Below are 25,605 nucleotides of genomic sequence, written 5' to 3'. Positions count from 1 at the left end.
ACAAGCTTCCCACAGCCCTCCCCTTTTTTTCTTCAGAAAATGTGTATCTTTCTTTTCAAGACACCACTTAAAGTCTATTTTGTTCCTACTCCTAGAAACAGTCAAAAAGAGCCCCATACTGGTCATTTTATAAATTAATGTAATTTTAAAGCAGTGAGACATTAAGGCATTATTTGTCTCTCTGGCCTTGTTCCTTTTCTGCATACTGCAATCATTCAAGGACACCTTACAGTCTACCATGTCCATGACACCACTTATGACTAGTGCCTAGAAGACTGAACATCACTTGTGCCCACGTGCAGATAGAGAGAAAGCCGTCCGGTCACATTACCACTTTTGTGGAAGGCACTCTTATAAAACTCATCAGCCAGGTCTGCTATTATAAACACTGGGTCAAAACTGTGGTTGACTTCAAAGTGTTCTCAGAAAGTCTGATAATACACTATTAAAATACAATTTTCCATCTGAAAACCTGAGTGGTGGCAACCTTCAATTGGCCTCTGCATTTCCTCTGAGCTGAAGCGTCCAAGAGATGGGATCCTTTGCAAAAGGAGTTCTAACTGCCACTACGGTTGTTAGAAAACATGAAATAATCCCTCTGCTCTCCAGGTTACTGAAAGCTATGCAAAACAAGATTGTTTCTTACTGACAGGGAGGAAAAAAATGGGTAAGAAAACTTTGAAGGCATAAATAATATAAAAGGCCACACATTTTAAGATACATTCATATGACATTATACTATAAATAAATAATGATTATCTCTGATTTGAATTAAAGTCCTTCACACAGTTCATTCACAGGCCTGTTTTGTGCAGTTACTTACAGGATTGAAGTCAGAACATCACTGGTTGTTTGCACATCCTCCGGTTTCCTGGGGCTGCTGGAGGACCCCTGAGTGACTGCCCAAAGGAACACCAGGAGGAGGCCATGTTGTCTTTTCAGCACAGTCCTCTGAGATAGGTGGCAAAATAAGAGGATTCCAATGTAAAGTGTTGCTGTGCATTTCTGAAGAGACACAACTGTCTCCTCTGATGAACTCTTCTGGATCTTCTATGTGATTAGAGCTGACATTGTTTCTATTATCCTGGCAGCAAGTATGCTGAGTAGAGATTGGTTCCACGTTGTTCTTGATGCTCTCCTGAGGTAACTGGCCACAATCAGGGACACAGAAGCCAGGCACATGGGCATCTTCATTTGACTGAGGGGCCTGATTCCCACACCATACTGAGGACAAGGTGCCACCCTAGAGACCACAGGAAGAGGGATACTGCTGAAATTGCTATTAGTTTTGATGAAACAGCTATTGTTGTTTCAACAATTTTGACAGTTAACACATTCCAGAGGGTCAATCTGAGGCACCACTATGTACATTCCACCACCGTTCACTAGACAATGAGGCTGTTAAAAATCCACGTGTCCTGATTAGAGAGTTGATGTGCCCAGAGTGAAGTCCTCCATTTAAGCTCCCATTCACAATTACATTGATTCCATTGAGGACCTTATGGTGAAGGTGGGAACAGCCACTGCTGACTGTCATGGCTCAGGAAGCCTCCATGAACATTTCCATTTATCTCATTTGCTCCTGAGACAGTGGTGTATTCCACCATCTGCCCATTAATATCTGATCCCTGGTAGAGATATGCCAGTGGGTCATATTTCTGTAAGGTATTCTACTGGTGATTCTTCCACAGGCACATTGCAATAAAAAGCCACAAAAATAAGGACCATGACACCCAGCATACGGTCAAGGATCAGATACAACATGTCACTGCTTCTGGCAGGGCTGGTTGCAGGCCTCACGTTTCCTTCATTTCTGAGGAATTCAGAGGGATACTCAAGCCTTTCGGATACTCAGAAACCCCAGGAACACGTTTTACTGTAGTCTTGCAGATCTTCACATTGCTAAACTTACTCTTCTCCTTCACTGAAGTACTGCATTTTAATGCCATAGTAAGTTTCTGACAGCAGATGGCCAATCATGTGCCACTCCTTTGAGTCTCCTACTACATCCCTCTTGTAATCACTGTCATTGTCACTATCTGATGGTCGGCAATAGATATAAAAGAATGGAAGTGTTACTGTTACTTCATGGAATGTATGTCCACTTTAGCACTATCTGGGTAACACTGACAGCCTCTGTGTATGCAATGTGAGTTCCATTACTGGATGGTTGAAAAAATGACTGGGGAACCCAGCCACCTGATAAGGACAAGACTCTGGACTCCTAAAACTCCCTTCCTAATGATGGATAGCAATGACTTTCAATTTGTATGTTGAACCTGTTTCTAAACTATGAACTTCCATGGATATTTTGGAAGCAAGGATATCTTCAGTTGCCACTAGTCAATCACTGGTCCTCATCCTTTTATATTTAACTTTGAAGGCAGTGATTGGAGAAACCCAATTTTCCAGAAGAATCCAAGTGACATAGACCAATGTCTCTGATGCATTGGAGATAGCAAGGCCATCTGGTGCCTCTGGAACTTCGCTGTGCCTTCAAGAATCTGTAAGTACCACTCCAAAATTGTTTGCAGCTTCTGAAACAACAGGATACTTAGGGATGCCCATGGGTGGAGAGAATGCCTGGGTGTTTTTTGTCAATGCTCTTTTTTCTTTGCTGGTTCAGAAGGTAAGCATGACAGTTTGTCCTTCACCTGCTCCACTTCTTGCTACCAGCAAGACTTTGTAAAGACTAGATGGCCCTAGTTCAGCTAAATGGAGCTCATTTTCACTCCCTGGGACTTGAACTGTATGTTAAATTCCTACTAAACCAACCCCATTGTTCAGCTTTTGATATGTCATAAAATACCCATTAATGGATAGCCCACCATTCCCACCTGCCCTCCACATCAGCTTGTACGTATCTGGTGTGTGGGTCTGTCAGGGGATCAGTATGATGCGGGCGACAGGAACAGCGATGCCATTAACATTTTTCTCTGATGCTGATTCCACTGCACTGGGATGTACCTTAACTGGACATGAGCTCAATCCAGTTTCTGAACCATCCCTTTTATTTCTTTCATCATTCTGAGTAGCAGCAGAAAGTATGACTGTTTCCACTTCTGTATTTGTTTCAGAAGGAACGACCATGAGAGATGCTTCTCCCTGCCTGGTACTGTGTCCATCTGGAGCTTCCTGTATGTGTTTCCCCACATGTTTCTGAGTCACATCCTAAATATGGAGAGAGCTTGAGTCAACTTGGGACATGAGGAAGTAGCCAGGCTTCAGGTCCAAGATTGCAGACCTTGATAAGTGTGACTTTTGGGACTTAGGTCTAAGGACTTACGCAAGATGGCTGGATATTAACCCATAGCTGTCATAACCAAGGAATGACCGAAACTGGCAGCCCACTGGCATGGCAGGACAGAATGACAAAGTCTCCACCTATCACCTTTGCACTTGCTGGTGCCATGATTATAACTGGTTTGAATCCATTGTCTTTTTCAATTTCAAGTCTTCCAGTAGACTGCATAAATCCAATCCTATTATCTGCTAAACACTGATACAGCCCAGTATCTTCCATAATAACCCCACTGACTTTCAGTCAATTTCTTGCAATTAGATGTCATGGGGAAGGATGAATAGGCTGTGCAATATAAAACCAGGTACGGTTGGCAGGTGGGTTTCCATGAATATGACAGGTAACATGTACTGTGCACCAGAGACACTACCTGATCCTGTAGTCCTTTAGAAATGGGAGCATATTCAAGCACATTAACCATGTATGTTACATATTTCACATCTCCAGTCTTGTTTCCCACCATGCAGGAATAGTTTCCAGAGTCCACTGGGTCAATGCTATCTGTGGCAACATAAGAATACAACCTTCTCCAGTTGCTTCCTGGGGCAATATCCTGCTTGTCCTTTAGCCAACACACTTGAGGAGCTGAGACCCCACTAACCACACACTCCAATGTTAGAGGAATATGTGAAAAAACAACTAATACCTGTGAACAAGCAGGATGAAGAATGTCAAAATCATCTGAAGAAAGGTGACTCACAAGGAGCTTTTGGCCAATGGGTTCAACTTTTAATTCATGTGTGACAGGATTATAAGCCGCATATTTGTATGATTTCTTGTCCTCTAAGGATACGTTCAAAATTTAAAGATGTCTCGATGGAAGGATTAAGTAATTCTTTGTGGAATGCTTCAGCCACTTTCCCTGGATTTTAGAGCACACCTCAGCTTTGGGGTTACTCTCTGGTTCACTGCAGCCAATGAAAACAGCACTTTTTTCTTCTGCTGTAATAACATGCTTTGTGGGTGAACCAAAATCACCAAGAACTGCTGTGGATACTGTTACAGGGCCACTTACAACAACATCGACCTATCGTTGAAAATGCATTGGTAGTAACCCAAAAGGGAGGAGTTAAGAGAAAAAAATTGCCAAAGTCCCCTGATGAATCTTAATATATTCCATGTTTCTCTTCTATTTTTTACATTATGCGACCTTGAGATATGAGTGGTCACAGGTTTAGCAGAACAATAGAGTTCTATAGGTCCACTAAGTTTCTGGATGGCAGAGAGTGGCTCAGAAATGAAATAAGGTGCCACGTCTGAACTAATAGAAGAGCAGGGAATCATAAGAGTAACATACAGTGTCCATAAAAGGCCAAGATCTGGATGCAAGCACCAGATTACAGAAGCAGGCAGGGCAGACTTCCAGAGTAAAACCCAGGCCTTGGTTCATTTTCCAAAATACTGCAGTCCGGGTAATCAAACACATTCTTTAACCTTGACTCCTTCCTGTTTACTAAAGACTTTGATAAGGGACAGTCTTCATGTTGTCCACAGGGTGTCTCCCAATATGAGAGTAACAGCTGGCTTACATCTTCAGTGATTCAAGTCTGCAACGTGTATACGCTTGTACTTGGGAGGGAAAGCAGAGAAGCCACTTTCTGTACCTAGCCTGGAGTTCACTTCAGTGCTGTAAGCATCATCGCAGTCCTGCTTGTAACAAAGTCCGGTCTAGCAATCTGCCTTTGAGTTGAGCTTTTCTCTTACAAGATAAGCTGTTCAGTCATGCCTTGATTTCAGGTCTCTCCACGGGGCGAGCTAAGCAACTAGAGCTCCTGCGTGGCAGCCAGCTGGGAAAGCCATCCCTATGTCACGCCCTTCCGCGTGCGGCAGCCGCTGTGGTGGAGGCTGAGATCTGAAAGGGGCGCCTCCAGGCCCGCCACACGGCAGAGGAGGGTGTGGTGCTTCGCACACCAGGGCAGAAGCGCTGGGTAGCGCAGGCAGGTGCGGGGGTCCCAGGTCTCCTCGCACCGACAGGGCAGGTAACTCGGTGGGCACAAGGTCTACCAGGAGCAGAAGAGGAGCAGGAGGAGAGATCCGGATAGAGACAGGCGAGACAGGCTGTAGAGACCGCCCCCAAGAGGTAGTTTTTTAACCCATCCCTCTCCATCCACCCTCAAGTAGTCCCGAGTCTATGTTTCCCATACTGATGCCTATGTGTGTTCAGTGCTTAGCTCCCGCATGTAAGTAAGAATACATAGCATTTGGTTTTCTGATGCTGCATTAATTGGCTTAGGATTACAGCCTCCAGCTCCATCTACATTTCTGTAAAGGACATGATTTCATTCTTTTTTATGGCTGTGTAGTATTCCATGGTGTATATGTACCACATTTTATTTATACAGTGTGCCATTGACGGACACCTGGGTTGATTATGTCTTTGTTATTGTGAATAGTGCTGCCATGAACATGGGAGTGCATGTGTAGCTTTAGTAGAATGATTTATTTTCTTTTGAGCATATACTAAGTAATGGGATAATTGTATCAAATGGTAGTTCTGTGTTAAGTTCTTTGAGAAATCTCCAGACTGCTTTCCATTGTAGGTGGACTACTTTACATTTCCACCTGCAGTGTATAATAATCTTATGCTATCTTTAGTTTACAAAATTTCGACTAGACTCAGCTCAGGGCTGTAGCCCTGACTGCAGCAGGTGCTGGGGCTTCCCTAAGTAGATACTGTGCACAGGTAAAGAGAGAGCTCAGATCCCAGGGTTGGGAGAAGAGAAGCACAGGAAGGAGTTAAGGAGAGGGCCACATTTGGATGCCCTGAGGAGGGCTGATAGGCAGATGTAAGGAAGGTGGCACTGTGCTAGTCACTGGTGACATCCTCCTAGTTCCAAAGTCTTCTGGAAAGCATGAAGCCTCACAATTCCCAAACAGGCTGCCGTTCTGGAGGGCACAGGGCTACTATTCTTCCCAGCTTGACTCTCTTTTCTCCCAATAAACATGGGACTCTGAAGCCAGGAGTCAGAAAGAATTATCTTCTACCAATGCAAACTTTAAACCTTCAATTTGTGATTAAATCACACACACATGTGCAGGCACACACACGAGTCTTTCTGTGTAATAAATTGTCCTTGGTTAACACTAGGCAGATCTGTGATCGGTGATCATCTCTGCCCTCCTGGGTAACAAGAATAGTGAATTGATTGGTAAAATTTTTACTCCTGGAAACTAGTGTAAAAACTGGTTCCTAATAAATTTTGCAGTATGAAAATATACTATCACGAAGCAGACCCATGGTTAACAACTTTGTAAAACCAAGATATATCCCCTCGATAAAATACTTGATTGCTAATGTGTTGGCTGCTGGATTTCTCACAACAGAGAATCATTTTCAGAGTTCTTCTTCCCTGCTAAGAAAACATTTCTCTTTTGTCTCCTGGCCTCTATATGTCTGAGGATCCCTTTGCTATGTCATCTGGTAACTTTTCGTTTTATTTTTTCCATTTATAGTTTTGGACCAGCCCATGTCATATTTTCCTCCCATTCCTCCCTATAAAGCTATGAATTTTGTATATAAAAAAAGAAAATGGCAAGAAGAGAGGAAGAGGATATCAGTGAAGAGGATGTCATGCTGGACACTGTGTTGTTCTTGGCACACACTGCACACAATCGTCACTGCAAACTGCAGGGTGGGTTTTATTCTCACATTTTTCTTTGATCTATCTAATAATGGAAGGAGAGAGTAACACTATCGGCGTACCTCCTCCAGTAAAATGCAGATTTTTTTTTTTTTTTGAGACAGGGTCTTGCTCTGTTGCCCAGGCTGGAGTGTAGTGGTGCAATCATAGTTCATTGTAACCTCAAACTTCTGAGCTCAAGGGATCCTCCAACATCTGCCTCCCAAAGCACTAAAATTATTTGCTCAGCTATTGCTGGATCTGAGGACCAATTCTACCCTTATATATGCAAATTTTTTCCATAGCTTTACTTATACATTTAAACATTTTCCAAATTAAAACATCTTAAAGCTAAATAAAGTCCTATTTAATTTTCTATTATTTTATGTTACATTTTAACAGCAAATCAATATGACTTGCAGTTAAAAACATAACATAAAATAATAGAAAATTAAGTTAAACTGCAACTCAATATGATTTGCAGTTAAAATGTAACATAAAATAATAGAAAATTAAATATAGTTATCTAAATAAACATTAAACAGAAACAATAAAATATCCTTAAAAGAACAGTATTCCTATAATTTTCTTTCTTAATTTTTAAACAACAGAATAAAACAGATAAACTTCACAATTTAACTGAAAACTGATTTACAAATTATCTGAAAACACTAAGCAAAGCCACTAAAACTTTTTCCAGCCACAGTTATGACAGCCAGCCTTGAACAGCTTTGGAGTAACCAACACGTGTTTTGTCTATTCTCAGGTTAGAGCAGCAGGACCCTCAGCTGCCAACCAGTGGGACATGACAATGCCAAGAAGTCTGGGCCACAAATCAGGCCATTGCCCTGAAAATTTGCTGTAGCTGCTTTGGAGCTAGAAACCAGGTTCCCAACACTACCCATGGGCAGAGGGCTTAGGTACCTGGTCAGTTACCTCTCTCACCCCTCTCACTCCTGCATCAAGCAAGGAAATAACCAGGAATCTCAGTCACAGGAGGGCTGCTGTGTATAGACGTCTGTTTGTGGCAGGGGTTCAGGGTGTTCACGCTGCAGAAGACAAGCTGGATTCGCCCTCCACTCCCACATCTACCCAATCAAGGGCTCTGGTTCCTTTCATAAACCTGCCTCTAGTCTTTACCACCTTTCCCTTTTCCTATCCCCTTTCTAATTGCTAGTGAGACTGTGCTGAACCTGCCTGTCTGATCCCTGGACATTACATCCCCATTCTTCAGGCCTCTATTCACCACCAAAATAACATGGTACAAAAATAACATGGTATAAAAATAGACATACAGACCAATGGAACAGAATAGAGAACCCAGAAATGAACCCAAATATTTACAGCCAACTGACCTTTGACAAAGCAAACAAAATTAAAAAGTGGGGAAAGGACACCCTATTCGACAAATGGTCCTGGGGTAATTGACAAGCCACATGTAGGAGAATGAAACTGGATCCTCAACTTATATAAAAATCAACTCAAGATGAATCAAAGACTTAAATCTAAGACTTGGAACTACACAAATTCTAGAATATAACATTGGAAAAACCTTTCTAGATGTTGGCTTAGGCAAGGATTTCATGACCAAGAACCCAAAAGCAAATGCAATAAAAACAAAGATAAATAGCTGGGACTTAACTAAAGAAATTTTGCATGGCAAAAAGGATGGTCAGCAGAGTAAACAGACAACCCACACAGTGGGGGAAAATCTTCACAATCTATACATCTGTAAAAGGACTAATATCCAGAATCTACAATGAACTCAAACAAATTAGCAAGAAAGAAAAAAAAAATCTTAACAAAAAGTGGGCTAAAGACATGAATAGACAATTTTCAAAAGAAGATAAACAAATGGCAAACAAACATAAGCAAAAACGCTCAACATCACTAATAAGGAAAATAGAAATCAAAACCACAATGTGATACCACCTTACTCCTGCAAAAATGGCCATAATCAAAAAATTTAAAAAAAAGATGTTGCCATGGATGCAGTAAAGAGGGAACACTTCTACACTGCTGGTGGGAATGTACAGTAGTACAACCACTATGGAAAACAGTGTGGAGATTCCTTAAATAACTAAAATAGAACTACCATTTGATCAAGCAATCCCACCACTTGGTATCTACTCAGAGGAAAATAAGTCACTATAGGAAAAAGATATTTGCACACACATGTTTATAGCAACACAATTTGCAACAGCAAAAATGTGGAACCAACCCAAATGCCCATCAGTCAACAAGTGGCATAGATAGATATTGTGACATAGATAGACAGATAGATAGATAGATAGATAGATAGACAGACAGACAGACAGACAGACAGAGGAAGGAGTTCTCAGCCATAAAAAGGAATGAATTTGGCATTTGTAGTGACCTGGATGAGATTGGAGACTGTTATTCGAAGTAAAGTAACTGAGGAATATAAAAACAAACATCGTATGCTCTAACTCATAAGTGGGAGCTAAGTTATGAGGATGCAAAGGCATGAGAATGACACAGTGCACTTTGGGGACTCAGGGGGAAAGGATGGGAAGTGGGTGAAGAATTAAAGAACTGCAAATTGGATGCAATGTATACTGCTCGGGTGATGGGTGCACCAAAATCTCACAACTCATGTAACCGAACACCACCTCTTCCCCAATAGCCTATGGAAATAAAAACATATTCCAAAAAAAAAAAAAAAAACAAAAAAACTGTTCTCAAATTTTTCTCAGTCTGTAAAGAGGCAGATCCCCAGCAGGTGGTTTCATTGTGGTTCTTCCTGTTGGGGGCTGCAGGTAACTTGGAACCACTCAATTTACTTAAATCTGAGCTGTGTCCACTCACTATATTCTTCATTTGGTGCATAGATCATAGACCGCTTAAGACAGAGAAGGACCTTCTCACTCTGGATTAGCATAGTCCTGAGGTACCTGTCAAAATCTGATATCCAGAATTCCTTTAACTGGGCAATATCATACCTAGTAATCTTTCAGAGATAATTTCACACAGACAAGGGCATATACAAAATAATGTATTTTGTAGCATTATTTTCAATAGCTAAATAAATAGCGTATAAACTGAATATTTTATGACATGAGTAATAACTTAATAAAAATACTATATACTATTCAACACCATTATATAAGTGAAGATATTAGCAAATATTGATGTAGCCTATTTTATCTTGTGTGTTTTTAATGAAGTGATTTATTAACATTTTAGATCCAATTCATGCACCTGGCCACAACCACCACTATAGAACAATTCATACTACTGAAGAATATAAAATTACATATAAAAATGTACTGATATTAGGCACACAGTGAATAATCTAAGAAATCAAAATTTTAATTTATTAGCATTAAAATAAAAATATTAATTAAAATGTACATTGATTGAATTATGAATGACATTTTCAGGGCATTCTTTCCTTATGGGATGCTGCATAGTAAATCTAGAATAAAACCATATTTATATTTTTAAATACTTTTGTAATATGTCAATCTGGCTAAATTACAAGAATGTAAGAGAGGAAAGCAGCCATTTTGTAGACTAGACACACTTCTCCCAGTTATTCAAGCAAATACTAACCTAGGTTGCTACTGTGAAGAGATTTTGTATATGCAATTAAAATTCCTAATCTTGACTCTAATCTATGGAAATTATCTACTTGGATCTAATTTAATGGCTGGCTGTTAAAGGAAGTTTTAGGCATTCCTTGAATAAAACTGCAAACAGAAAAATTTCTACATTGATCCTGACTGCCTGTGGACAATATCTTTGGCCTGTGCCAGTTACATTTCTGCCTGCTCCAGTTTTTTTGTTTGTTTGCTGCTTTTCCCAGAACGACTGCCTTACTGATCTCCAACTTGCATAGTCAGTCTCCATAGTAATATGTCATTATTTTCTTTATTCTCCCTCCCTCCCTCCTACCGGTTCTGGTTCTCCAGTTGAACTCTGACTGATACAAGACTAATAGATTTATTTATTTTCACTATTAAGATAGTTTTATATAATTTCTTCATTACTCTGCATATCATTCTTTGGCAGACTAAGCTAATCTCACTAATATAATTTATATTCACTTCAAAAAATAACATAAGTGGACTTTCTTTTGTTTTCTAGGGAAGAACTTGAATAAATGGCAAATCCTCACATCCTTGGTAAATGATGTTGTTATTTGGAACTAAGAAATGTTTTTCTGGAAATTATTATTTAGAACTAACAAATGTTTTCAGCCATCTCTGATAGGTGAAGGGACTTAATGGCAGATAATTTATAGGGCATTTGGTTATGAAAATTGAACTCAAAGATATTAGTCTTATATTTGATTTTTATTATTTGAATTTTCAGAAAATGGTTAATGTCTGTGGTTAGGGATTTGTTTGTTCTGCAGATGTATTAGTAATCCTCTATTAAATAATTTAAACAGAATTGTCATTGGTCTCTTGATCTCATACTGCTCAGTTATATAATATCTTGAGAAGAAATACACTTTATACACTTTTCTGGGAAGATCCCATTATTCATGTATGTATATGTATGCATGTATCTTTTTTCTTTTTGCAATGAATGTTACTCTGTATCCTGACAAAGCTAATAGCCATATCCTCCTACTTGGAGATTTGCGAAGTGTGAATGTTGGACGTTATCCTCAAGATCTGCCATGTACAACTCCAAGATCCAAGTGTTCTCTTCAATGAGAATTCAGATGTTCTCAATGTCTCACTTTTGGCAGACATTACTTGGAGATGAGAGACTCTTGAAATTGGGCTTTTGGTGTCTGTAATTATGACTAGAAAGGGAAGAATAGGAATAATGAGATAAATTATGTGGAGATATTCTTTCCTTAGATTGTTAAAGAGAACTTTCACTACAATCTATTTACCACTTCCTCACTTTTATTTCAATATGTGCCACAGTCTTTCAGTCAGAAGAATTTCTGGTTAATGGAAATGGAACTGTGAACTTTGTTAATATTGTTCAGTTCCCTTTTATATAGCACTCCTTCTCTTTGTCAGGCCTGTCTTTTACTGCAGTCATTTCTGACCAGAAACAAATCAGGAAATTGTCCATCTACGGAGTAACAGAAGTACCTGAAAGAGCCCTTCTAGTGTGTGTGTCTTCTCACATAAGATGCATGGCTTATATCTGATTAAGTTCCTTCCAGTTTAATGAAAGCACATTTACTATAATACTATTGGACATTTTTGGACATACTTATACTTTTATTTTATTTTATCGAAACAGAGTCTTGCTCTGTTGGAGGCTGGAGTGCAGTTGCACAATCTTGGCTTACTAGAACCTCTGCCTTCTGTATTCAAGTGATTTTCAGGCCTCAGCCTCCCCAGTAGCTGGGATTACAGGTGAGCATCACCATGTCTGACTAATTGCTTTTTGTACTTTTAGTAGAGACAGGGTTTCAACATGTTGGCCAGGCTGGTCTCAAACTCCTGTCCTCGAGTGATCTGCCTGCCTCGGCCTCCCAAAGTGCTGGGATTACAAGTGTGAGCCACTGCACCTGGCCTGTTTATACTTTTCAAAATGTGCTTGTATATAATACTTATTCATTTTATGAAAATCATCACTCATGATGCATATCGTATTGCTATTCTATGTGAAAAAGTGCTTATTAGTCATTAGATTAAGGCAAATTAAAATCACAAGATGAACCACTAATCACCCATAAGTGTGACCAGAATTTACCGAGAGATTTATTACCGTGTGTTGACAAAGATGCTGAACGAATGAAATTTTAGTCATACGCGGGGGAATGTAAAGTTATACAACCACTTTGAAAACATTTAGGGAAATCTACATAAAGTATTCTTTATGACCACTCCTAAATATACATCCAACATATATACATTGTCTTTTTTTGTACAAATGGGGTCCCACTATGTTACCCAAGCTGGTCTCAAATCCCTGGCTCAAGCAATCTGCCTGCCTTGACCTCCCAAAGTACTGGAATTACAGGCTGCATTCATATATTAATTAAAATATGTGTACAACAGTACAACATTCTTCATACCATTGCTGTTCATAGTATACTAAAATTTAAGTTAAAAAGTTTATCTCCAGTAGAATGTCTAAATAAACTGTGATATAGTCATGCAAATAAATTTTATGAAGCAAAGAAAAAGAATGAACTCTCACTACTTGCAAGACAATTAAAGAATATCAAACACCACTTTAAGAAACGAATCTGGACAAAACTTATTCTTAAAGAATATTTAATATTGAAGAATATTAAATATTAACAACAGACAAGTTCTATTCTATCTAAAGATTTTTCTTCTTTTTCCCCACTTTTTTCTTTACCTCTTTTCAATGTATCTAAACATTATGTCACACACAAAGACCTGGACCTTCCCTGTCTCTTCTTCCCTATCTCCGCACTGTAACAGAAGTCTAAACCACTGCAGGAAGATCGAGAAACATAGCTTCCCTTAAGGTACTGATAAAAATTTGTTCCAGCTCATAGATGGGAACAAGGAACTAAAAGATGGGAAATAGCGTAAATATGCATTAGATTAAAACCTAGAACCGAAGGTAGAGCAAGATCACTGAGAAGATCCCATTCACAAGTCGCAGAGATACAGTATCTGCCTATAACAGAGACTTAATCAGAACTGTTTCGTGTATTTGTGTGTATATTTGTGTAGTTATTTAACCTGATCATAGAAATTACAATTTTTAAATAATATAGAATATTCTGTAAACCAAATAACCATAACCATAAATTAAAGGAAAATGTTAGTAAATTCCACAGTGTTAAAATACACACAAGATCTATATTGATTATGATCTTAAGGTCTTTTATACAATATATATATGTGTGTGTGTGTTTATGTGTGTGTGTGTGTGTATATATATATAGGTATATAAAGATTCCATATATATTAATGGATTCTTTATCTATTTGATACTAAAAGTCCTATATAAATGTTTTCTATATTGAGTGTGTTTCTACCTAAGGTTTCTAGCATCTGTTTTAACTCTTAACTTTACAACTTTGGTTCCTATACATTTGGTATATAGCTATTTATAATTTATAATTTTTTATTGCAAATTTTGATAGCATTAAATTGTCACATTGAAAGTTGTTGGTTTAAATTCTACTTACTTTCTTATTAGATTCTCAGATCCTTATTTCTTAATGTCTCCATCTTTCTAGCATAATTTTGTCCTTCTCTTTACTTGCAGTCTTTCTGAATTATTTTGCTTTAGGTGTCTTTTTTTTGTATATAGGACATAGCTGGGAATTTTATTTGAGCTTATAAAAGTATTTTTTATCTTTTAATAGGTAAGTTAAGACCTCTCACATTTATTTTATAAATAGTGCATGAATTGAACATGTCTAATATAACTAATAAGTACAAAAAAGATACTCAACATCATAGTCACTGAGAATATTTTAATTAAAATCACAATTACATGCCACTATAAGGTCAATACAACAGCTATAATAAAAAAACACAGACAATAATATTCGTTGTTAAGGTTATGAAAAAAATGGGAATTTTAATACATTCCAGGTAAGCAAGTAAAATAACACAGCCACTTTGAAAAATAGTTTGCTTTCTTAAAAAATAAATAAATAAACATAAGTGTACCAGAAAATCCAGGAATCCCTTTCCTCAGTATCTACCTAAAAGAAATAAAAATATGTTTATACAAAGACTTAAACTCATATATACATGATAGCATTATTTATGATAGCTAAAAAGGTAAAACAATCCAAATCTTGATCAACTCTTCAATGAATATCAGAATGTGAACTATTTGTACATTGAAAAGCTAATCAGAAAAATAATAAATAATGAAATACTGATTTATACTACAATATGGATAAATATTGGAAATATTATGCAAAATTAAAAGACGCACTAAAAACTACATATTGTACAATTCATAGATATGGAACATTCAGAGGCAGAACATTAGAACATTAGAAAGAGGTAATTGATTTCTTCAAACTAGGGTAGAAGGTGAAATTAATTGTAAACCAGCACAAGGCACCCTTTTGGAGTAATGATAATGTTCAAAAACTAAATTATGGTGACAGTTGCGGAACACAATAAATACACTAAAATTTATTGAATGTTACATATGGGAGAATGTTACCTGGGAGAATTTTATGGTATACAGATTATATCTCAATGAAGTTTTTGAAAGTACTGAGGAATATAAAAGTTATAAAATTGCCAAAGTACTTTTCAAAAAAGAATAAAATGAAAAGATTTACATTATCTGTATCCAAATGTGCCATAAGTATGTAGGGATCAAGAAGGTATATTGGTGTATGGTGAGATAAATAAATATCTACAACAATAAAACAGAATTAGAGTCCAGAGTAGATAACACATATATGATCAATTGATTTTTGAAAAAGGTGCTAAGATCATTCAAAAGATTCAAAGATAATCTTTTCCACAAATAGTACTTAAATTTTTGGAATTCAGGTGCAAAAAATATGAACTTCAAACCCACATTACACTGTACATAAAAATTAACTCAAAATGGATCACTGACCTAAATGTAAGCTGAAATTATGAAACTTCTAGAAGTAGTCTTATAAAAAAATTTAGTGACCTTGTGTTAGACAAGTATTTATTACATGTGGCATCAAAAAAAGAAACATTAAAAATGACAAACTGGATTTATTAAAATTAAAAATGTTGTTCTTCCAAGGAGACGATAAAATTAAGATATAAGCCATAGACTGGCAGAAATTATATTTGCAAAACATATATGTGATAAAGGATTTGTATCAAAAAGAACTCTTACAACTCAGCAAGTAGACAGACTATCCAATGAAATCATTGTACGACCTAAAAGACTTGAGCAGATGATTCACTAAAGAAGATACTTGGATGGAAACTAATGATAGTAAAAGATGCTCAAGGCCAGGTGTGGTGGCTCATGTCTATAATTATGGCACTTTGGGGGGCCAAGACAGGAGGATAACTTAGGGCCAGTGGCTCCAGACCAGCCTGGGCAACATGGAAAGACCACATCTCTGCAGACAATTTTAAAAATTAGCCGGACATAGTGATGTGTGCCTGTAGTCCCAGCTACTTGGAAGGCTGAGGTGGTAGGATACCTTGAGCCCAGGAGTTTGAGGTGAGCTATGATGTTGCCACTGCACTCCAACCTGGTTGACAGATGGAGATCCTCTCTCTCTCAGAAAAAAAAAAAAAAAAAAAAGATGCTCAACATCATTAATCACTAGTAATATATATGCAAATTAACCCACAATGAGCTATTACTACACACTAAAAAATAAAAAGGCCTATGTAATAAAGGTTGAAAATACTAAGCGTCAGTGAGGATGTAGAGGAATTAGAACTCTTATCAAGATGTTGGTGGCAATGTAAAATGGTACAGTCACTTTTAAAAGAAGTATTTTGACAAGTTCTTAAACGATGAAAAAATCCACTAAATAATTCAGTACTTTCACCCCAAGTAGCTACCCACAATAAATGAAAGATATGTGGGCTGATTTGCATAGAAATATAAATCATAGTTGCTAAAACTGGGAGCAATTCAGATGCACATCATCTGGTGTTTGGATAAATAAAATGTGGTGTATTCAAGGTATGAAAAGCCACTCAGCTGAAAAAGAACAGAAGATGGCCAAATAGCTGCAACCGGAAAGCTCCATTCCCACTGAGAGAGACCAAAATATTGAGTAAACCATATAGCTAACAGACACTATAAAGCAACTATACAATCAACTCTACAAAACAACCAGATGACAGGATCAAAATCTCACATATCAAAACAAATCCTAAATGTAAATGATCTAAACTCCACAATGAAAAGGCACAGAGTGGCAAGCTGAATAAAAAGACAAGACCCAAGTGTATTTGTCTTGAGAGATCCATCTCACATATAATAACACCCACAGGCTCAAAGTAAAGGATGGAGAAAGATCTACCATGCAAATAAAAACAACAACAACAACAACAACAAAAATGCAGGAGCATCTGTTCTTACATAAGATAAAAAAGACTTTAAACCAAAAACAATTAAGAAGATCATTACAAAATGATAAAAGTTCAGTTGAACAAGAAGGCTTAAGTACCATAGTACCACATCTATGTATCCTTTATGTAATGATATTTCTCAACCTATTCTGTCTTGCTAATCATGGCTATATTATAGTATATTTTTGTTGGTTCTATAGCTTTTGATTTTAATAACTTTTTACATGTTTATTATTTAATTATTTACCTATTTCTTGAATATCTCTCATATCATCAGACTGTTTCTTATTCCTGTAATGAATGAGAAGAACTGTCATTGACTTTCCCTTCTTGTAATTTACAAACTTGAAAAAAAGACCCAAATTCTATTAGGAGATTTACAAAGGAAATGTATGAGCTGTTCTTGACATCTGAGACCTCATCTAGTTCAGAAAGCTGGGAACTGGTGAAGGGAAAGGGTTTATCCAGATGAAGGCAGGGAATAGAGAATTTTAGGCTGACACTGAGTTTTACGTAAGGCCTATCTGGAAGGCAACTTGTCTGTGCTTTAATTTGACTCAGCTGGGTTTTCATGCTCATGTATTCTTTTACCTCCAGTAAGCTTTGATAACAAGTTAAAAGAGCATGCATCCTATACAATATAATAAAAGACATTACATCTATTCAAATAAAATAGAAATGACAAATGTATATACTGTACATTATTAACACTTTAAAAAATGATACAATAAATATATATCCATGAGGTAAAATTAAGTAAAAGGTAATGAGATATGCCTGATTTTCCCCATTAAGAAAGTAACCAGAATAGGAGCTTCCCCTGCTATTAGAATTACCAAGGCCTTGGTCAGGTTTGTGACCTGTCCCTGATTATTTAGATCCGTGGCAAATGAAAGGTCTCAAAGGAAAATAGAAGATGCGAGAGAGGAAACTACAAATGAGGGAACTTTGGGCAACATTAACAAAGCTCACTATCCCACATTCATAATCTAGGAACACCCCTAGCCAGCCTTGGGGCCTTGGAATATAGTGAGGTAACAGTGGGGAAGTAGATAAGAGGCTGAAATGGTCATCCACTTTAAGACACAGGAGTAGAAAGATACCCTCAGAGTCAAGTCGCATGTCATTCCTCTTTGTCCAGGCTTCTCTGCAAAGTCCTATAACCCAATTACAAGAGTCTTTCACATCCACCTCCCAGTAATGTTTGCCAGAGGTGAGGATCTGAGCTCCCCATGAAGAAGTATACTGTGTACTTGTTGGAGTACAGGACATGTCTGTATCATCAAGGCTGCATTGCAAATGCCTCAGGTCTTCGAAGAGAAGCTTGTGATTACTGCATATCTTATGATCCATGGTGATATACACTGTAGCAAAATAAAACAGTGAATGCAAAAAAAAACAGTTTAAAAGTTCGGAGGTACAGGTGCAGAGGCAGTCTGGCAAATACTTAACAACCAATCCCTGAAAACAAACAAACAAAAGCAACTGGTTTGTTTTGTCTATTAGGAATATTTCCATCTCACTAAGGCCAGTTTCAAGCTACCAACAATTTAAAAATCAATCAAAAAATTCAAAACATTTAACAATTAGCTTTCATGAGTCAGTACTAACTGGCTCTGGCATACCGCTCTATCACAAGTGGCATATAGAGTATATCAGATGAATTATCGAGACAGTTCAGCAACAGCTTCTTGTCCATTTGCGGGGCAAATGAATTTTTAATCAAGCAACTAAGATGAAAGAAAATTTAGAGAAAACATAAAGACGTAAGATGTCAATCTCTGATTTAATTTTTACTAGACTACTAAAAATTTGCCAGCTTATTCATAAGATGCCAAGAAAACATCAAAATGGCACTTTATTTAAGCCTCCTTATTAACCAATTTTCACAAAATAAAATAAACATACTAAAAATAATAAATATATTAATTATACTTAAGATATGATATTATTATCGTTAGTTCTAAACCATGACCACTTTGCCTAAGATGGGAGGGCTTCACATTTGATCTTAGCCAAAAGGCCAAGAAGTAATGAGGGCTTCACAACTTAAGCAAGCAAAAGTGAAATAAACTAAAAATCTATATGTGCCTTTTTAAAAAGGTAGTTTCTCTCCCAGAATTTCTGGTTTGGACATCATTAAATCAGAATTCTCTTCATCTCATCCCATGGCTGCCTCTCTTCTATCTGCCAGACTCCCCCTCCATTTCCATTTGTTTGTGTAGCCCTCTACACAGTGAAGGGATTTTCCTTCAGACTGCTTTGTGGTTGTACCTATTGTTTACAAACTTGTTTTTATGCTTTTGATAATCCTGTGGTTTTTCAAATGTATTCCTTAAAACTTCAATCTTTAGGTAAATATTTGAATAACAACATTAAGATGTTTCTAAGAATCGGATCATGTAAATATAACCAGAGTTGAAATGCTTTGAAAGAATATGCAGTTTTATATGCTACACTGAAAAATTAATGCTTTATCTATAGCATTCCTCCAGGCCTTTTATTGTTTTTTTTTTTTTACTCACTTAAAATAATCATGTTATGCACTGTTTTTCTTATTTGTTTATTTATTCCAGACTTCAGTTAGCTTTTCCTGAAAGTTTATTAACAGTTTTAAAATTGGTTAAAAAGATTTCCGTATTTGCCTGCTTGTTCACTGAAAATAATAATAGAGACAGAGAAGTGAATATAGACTGAAGTGAATATAGGCCACCCATATAAAAATACTTATGTTGGAAACGTTAGTGCAGTTCACACTCTTACCTCTGAAGAAGTTAAGCCTCTCTGACATCCCAGTGATGGTCCATGCACTGAGCTGTGGGTTCACAGGCTGAGGCATGGCCAGCCTCAGAAACTCATTCCTGCAAAGAAAAATACCTACTTTTTACTACCAGTCCCAAAGGAATCATTAGCAATCCATAATAAGATGCTTGATCAGAATCCTCACAATTAGGTTGAAGAGTGTGACTTGAACTCAAGAACTAAGACATATTGCAATTCTAACTGTATTTTATGATGTGCTCTGCTGCTTTTAATATCTCTATGCCAGTAGAATATGTCATCTCAGTCATAATTATATCAGTTCTCACCTTTGCAGCTTCCCGAGGTGAGCCATGCAGAAATCCTCATTTAATTTCTGAAATCTGATAGGTGTTAAATTTTTGGAACATGCCACCTGCTACATATGGAGCCTCAGCTCTATACTACATTCCTTCTTGGTGATGTTCCCTTTCTCCTATTTTCACCATTTTTTCATCTGCTACCTCTCCGAGATTATTTGCCTTTCCCATTGACAACCTGGAATAACCTTCAAATAATTAGGATGTAGAAAATTAGAGGCTGGAAAAATAGTTGTCTTATTGAAACTTCTACATTAGGTCTGGCTATTAAAACTGCTCCCATCCTTCACTTTCATCTGAAGTAGTCAATATATAAAGCCTGGATGACCTTTGAAAAGAAAGAAAGAAATACAGACAGAAATTCCTCCCTAAAAGTGTGGGTTGATCCCAGCAGAAACAGCCTGATTATTGTCACAATTACCAGGACTTGGATAGAGGGGCAAACTTACCTTTTCATTATGTCTCCCAAATCCTATAAAGAGAGAGAAGATGGCTTAGTTTGCAGCACAATAGGGTTCTCTAGTCCAGTGCAATCTGAGGATATGAACTGAATTGGAAAACTTAATGTCTTCCACTTTCCTTCTTTGGATAAAGGCATTTTTCATTTTCTTCTTCTTTATAAATATGAAACCCAGTCTGATATCTACATTTTATAGTCTATGAAATTACACTCTTGATGAAACAGAGTCAGATGGACTGAGGTTGAACAAAGGGGAGGAGGAAGGGAAGACATGCTGCTGTACAAACATCTGCAGCAAGATTGATAGAGGTCTCCACAAAGTTCTTATAAGGATGTGTGGGGCCCAAATCGAGGACTTCAAAACTAAAAGAGTAAATAAATGTCACAAATCTCACACTTTCACTTATTGACACATCCTTATACAAAACTGAATCATGTATTCACGAGCTGCTCTGTTGCAACTACTAAGAATCAGTGGGTGTAGTAAGATAATTTTAGAAGAGAATTTTCTTGAATTTGTTACTAGAACCTTTCCAAATAGTTTTCCTTCTCCTCTATGGGACAAGAAAGAGTGAGACTGGGTCTACAGAGGAGCGAAACCTGCCACCATAAGGTCAGGAGAGGCAGAATCTGAATATTTAGAACCAGAAAAGTTATATAGATCAAAAAGCATATAGACTCTAGCAGATACGATTCCCAAGCAGGGTGGTGTTCAGCACCCTGACCTCCTTCAGTTTTTACCTGAGGCAGGTTCACATCTGCTTTACAGCTCATTTCCTTCAGTTTCTCAAACATTCCTCTCAGGAGTACACTCATCTTAGCCATTCTAGTTTGACTTATCTTGAGTTGCTCAAAAACTATCCTGCCTTCTCTTGCCAGGCCCTCTAAGTGCTTTTGCTCTTCTTCACGGAGGTATTGACACACCTTAGGATATTCAGCGCTGATCATCATGCTCCGCAAATGTATAAAAACCTGTAGTGACATTGGGTTAATTAAATCACGGGTCTAAGTGGTTTTATTCTTTCCTTATCAGCTATTCTCCTTTGTTTCATGTTTTGTGCTATTCTACTAAATCTAGTTTAATGCCTTTCCTCTTCAAATACAGCATAAATTTTCCTTTCTTCCTCCTTCCCTTCCTCCCTTCCATTTCCCTGCATCGCTCCACCTACTTTCCCTCAAACCCCCATATTTTCATTTTAAAAATAAAGATAAATTAAGATCATATTGATGTTGTCTTATATAATGTTCTAACCTCTTCATCACTGTATCTAAATTGTATTCTATTTTTCTCAATACTTCTACTCATAACAATTTACTTCGTTAGGAAAATAGAGAACATAAGACATTGCTGCATCTTTCTAGATTACCTCCATTTCCAAAACACTCGGTGTTTTTACCAGTTGTTGGCTATGCTTGCCTATTACCTAAGACTGCTCATCTCTAGCCACCCCTTCTCTAGACTACTCTCTTACAGTGTTCATTCTTTCCCTCTGCTTGCCTCTGTCTTCCTGTCTCTGTCCCAGATGTTTGCCTATTCTCTCTTTCTGGCTCCATTTCTCTGTCTCATTCTTTCTCTGGCCTGTCTTTGATTTTCTCTGTCTCTGTCTTTCTGTCACTGTGTCTTTATTTCCCCCCTCTCTCTTTCACTCAATTATACTATTATTATTATTATTATTGAGACAAGGTCTCAGTCTGTCACCCAGGCTGGAGTATGGTGGTGCAGTCATGGCTCACTGCAGCCTTGAATTCCTGGGCTCAGGAGATCCTCCAACCTCAGCCTCTTGAGTAGCTGCGACTTCAGACACATGCCGCCATGCCAGGCTACTCAATTACTTTTTGTTTTTTAATTTTCATTTTATTTATGTATTTATTTGTTTGTTTGTTTATTTATTTATTTGCAGACAGAGTCTTGCTCTGTCACCCAGGCTGGAGTGCAGTGGCATGATCTCAACTCACTGCATCCTCTGCCTCCCGGATTCAAGTGATTCCCCTGCCTCAGTCTCCCAAGTAGCTGGGACTACAGGTGCGCACCACCATGCCCAGCTAATTTTTGTATTTTTAGTAGAGACAGGGTTTCACCATGTTGGCCAGGATGGTCTCAATCTCTTGACCTTGTGATCCGCCCACCTCGGCCTCCCAAAGTCCTGGGATTACAGGCGTGAGCCACCGCGCCTGACCTCAATTAATTTTTCACAATTCCACACCACCTTTAAATGTGTTTAAACATGCAAATTTTTTTGCAAAACATGCAAATTTTGCAAATTACTTTGGAAAAAAATTAAAATATTCTTGTCCCAATTACCTCATCTAGCTTCTCTTGCTAAAACATTTCTATCCCTATCAAAGCTAAATTTATTGATCAAATGTGATCAAACTTGCTGTGCTCGTGTGTGTGATTAATGACCCCTTTACCTCTATTCCCTACTCTTTCCTGAACCAAACATTACAACTTACCAAGAACTTCTTTTTTCTAAATTCAAGTATGATGCTTTAGTCCTAGAATTCTTCACCTTCATTCTGCATTTGACACTATTTTCTACTTATTCCTTTTAACCATACCTTGTTTCTCCTGCCTCAGAAAAATACATTCTTACAAAGCCACTGATTCGTTTCTTCTGTACCTTCTTATCGCTGGAAATGGGTTCTTCTTGGCCAACATAGATTCTACAAACCTGGATTCTTTGTAACTGTTCTCTGTTTTATTTTTCCCTGAAGCACTTCATGGGCATTATTTGTTATATACATTTTAATTTGTAGATTGAATTCCCCCACTAGATTATAGTCTCCTAGGGTAAGTAATCTATTTCTTCTTTTGTCCACATCTGTATCATTTTGTTGGGCTACAGCAGTGAGCAACACATGATAGGCCCTCATGAGAATGCAGGACTCCTCCGAAAATCCATCTGAAATGATCAACATGATTTTGCTGTTCCCCTTTGGCATTCTCTCAGTACCATGTATCAATTATTATTATTCTCTACTGGTCCCTGTTTATATGACCCCTTCGGAAGTGCTTGAGATCTTTGAGAATAAAAATGTTGTTTAATTTACTTATTCAGTTTTAGGTACTTAATTAATATTTGTGAATGGATTATATAATCCTAAATTCTTAGCTAAGCATTCACATTCTAGACCTTGCCATAATTACATTTACAGTCATATCTCTCATCGCTGCCTGACTCTTTTTCATGAACTAATCAAGAGGAGTTACTCACATGTCCAAATAATTTTACCACTTTTCTAACTTTCAGCTTCTTATTCCTAAAATCCTTCCAGCATTATCATCGGTAAATTTCTGAATTTTGCTAAAACATTAGCATCAGATTGATTTTTACCTAGAAGCTATTTTTTGTTTTTAGCATTTCATGTCTGCTAAACTGCTGTAGAACCACATTTTTTCCTTCATTCTAGTGATCTTACATGCTGTTTTTAGCACATTTCTTGTCACTGCTGATGTATTATTGATAGATATTGCTTTATTCAGAAAAATCAGGATATTTTTAGTTATATATTGGATGCAACATGAAATCTCACTCTAAAGGTTAAGTTATATTGTAGAGAAACACATGTAGGTCCTTTTTCTGATCATCCTATTCAGGGGATATGTGGTTAACTCACCCACAAGTCACATTTTCTATTCCAAACTGGTTCTGAGAGAAATGAGCTTACTGCTTACTTTCCACGTTCTGATTATGTTGGTCTCTCTGTTTAGATTTCTTTGATTTTTCTGCTTTTTTTTCCAGATGGACTTCATTTGAATCAGGAGTTTCTTCTGAAAAACAAAACTATAAATCTGAGCACTAGAAAAGAAAATATAGCATATCTCAGATACTTTCAAAAGAGGTATAGACATGGGACAAATAAAGAGTGCAGAATGCAGACATGCAGGGGCTTTTCTTGAGGGCACTGATTGTCAAGTCTGAGAGGCCAGTGAAATCAAAGGTAGAATTCCCAAATTTTGAAAACAATACCCATTATCTTAAAAGTCTGACACTGAAACTGATACAACCTTGTCAATTTTCAGAAGTAATTATTATTTTATATTTAATTTTAAAATGCTAGCCCTCAACTTATCTACAGTACTATTGAAGCATACTGACCCATATTTATTAGAATTTTCTATAATAGATTCATTGCAATCATGACTGTGTTAGCCAATTACTATCATTGAAACTAGTGATTAATATAGAGCTCCTTACACTGAAATGCCAGAACCCTAATGCTCATCAACTTTATCATCATTCTTCTCCCTCAGCCCAAGAAAATTTAAATTTCAGGCGAGCAGGGATATTTGGTTTCTTCAGTGCTTTATCTTAGTGTCTAGAACAGTGTCTAATTTATGCTCATCAGCAATTCTGTTTATTGCATAAAATTATTATTATTAATAATAATGATAAGCGTATCTTTCCTTATTACCTGTAGGATTCAGGGTTCTTCACATTTCAAAGTGCAATCAGTAGCATTTGCTTACCCTATAGTATTCATCAGCCTCCTTTGTCATATAGTGTTTGTGAGTGGCATGCCTTGGGGATTGAGAGCAGAGAAAACACAGCAGGCTCCTGTCAGTTGCACAGATGAGGTTCTTGATTTCCTGGTGTCTCCCACAGATCAGCATGGCAGAGCTTGATAACTGGCAGGAGACTGATTCTCCTGTAGGAATAGCTTGTTTCTCAGCAAAAATAATGCGTTTGAAGTACATTTGCTGTGATATTTCCCTGCACACAGGGCAGCAATTAGGAGTTAGTGCATCTTCCCACAAGAGGCAGAGACAGGGATTACAAAATCTGTGCCCACAGCAAATGGTGACAGGGTCTGTCAAATAGTCTGTGCAGATCGAGCAGGTGAGCTCACTGGTAGAACACTGCGTGATAGCAGAAGCCATGTTTCTGAGAAAATAAAAGGAAAGTGTCATTCTTTCCCCCAAGGCATACGAAATGAGCTTAAGACCTTTTTTTACTAATTTGTGTATGCAGTGTAGCAGGACAGGCCATGTTTTCTGAATGACTAAAATAGGATGGAGAGGCACAAACAGTGCAACAGATTGATCACATGCCCTCTTTCTTGACAACCTTGGCCTATAGCACTATTTTCCAGTTCCCTAAGAGAAATCCAATATTTTTCATGTCTG

The 25,605-nt window shown here is 37.5% G+C and overlaps 1 protein-coding gene and 1 pseudogene across 2 annotated transcripts; both read right to left on the bottom strand.

Moving 5' to 3' along the window:
- Positions 1-841: 841 nt before the first annotated feature.
- On the bottom strand, positions 842-11,574 carry LOC126936511 (cell adhesion molecule-related/down-regulated by oncogenes-like; annotated as a pseudogene).
- Positions 11,575-17,768: 6,194 nt separating this feature from the next.
- TRIM77 (tripartite motif containing 77) lies at positions 17,769-25,359 on the bottom strand. Of its 2 annotated transcripts, XM_050755544.1 has the most exons (6): positions 24,949-25,359; positions 24,154-24,249; positions 21,219-21,449; positions 20,467-20,489; positions 19,662-19,759; positions 17,769-18,262 (listed from the first exon to the last, which is right to left on the bottom strand). In XM_050755544.1, the coding sequence occupies exons 1-6, from the start codon at positions 25,357-25,359 to the stop codon at positions 17,769-17,771; spliced, it is 1,353 nt and encodes a 450-aa protein (XP_050611501.1). The 2 variants fall into 2 exon arrangements, with proteins under 2 accessions (XP_050611501.1, XP_050611502.1); XM_050755545.1 differs by lacking the exon at positions 21,219-21,449.
- Between the last annotated feature and the right edge of the window lie 246 nt (positions 25,360-25,605).

Source organism: Macaca thibetana, chromosome 14 (assembly GCF_024542745.1).
Source record: "Macaca thibetana thibetana isolate TM-01 chromosome 14, ASM2454274v1, whole genome shotgun sequence".
Lineage (NCBI taxonomy): Eukaryota > Metazoa > Chordata > Mammalia > Primates > Cercopithecidae > Macaca > Macaca thibetana.
The sequence above is the reverse complement of the archived record's forward strand: the minus strand, read 5'-3'. Positions and strand labels throughout refer to the sequence as shown.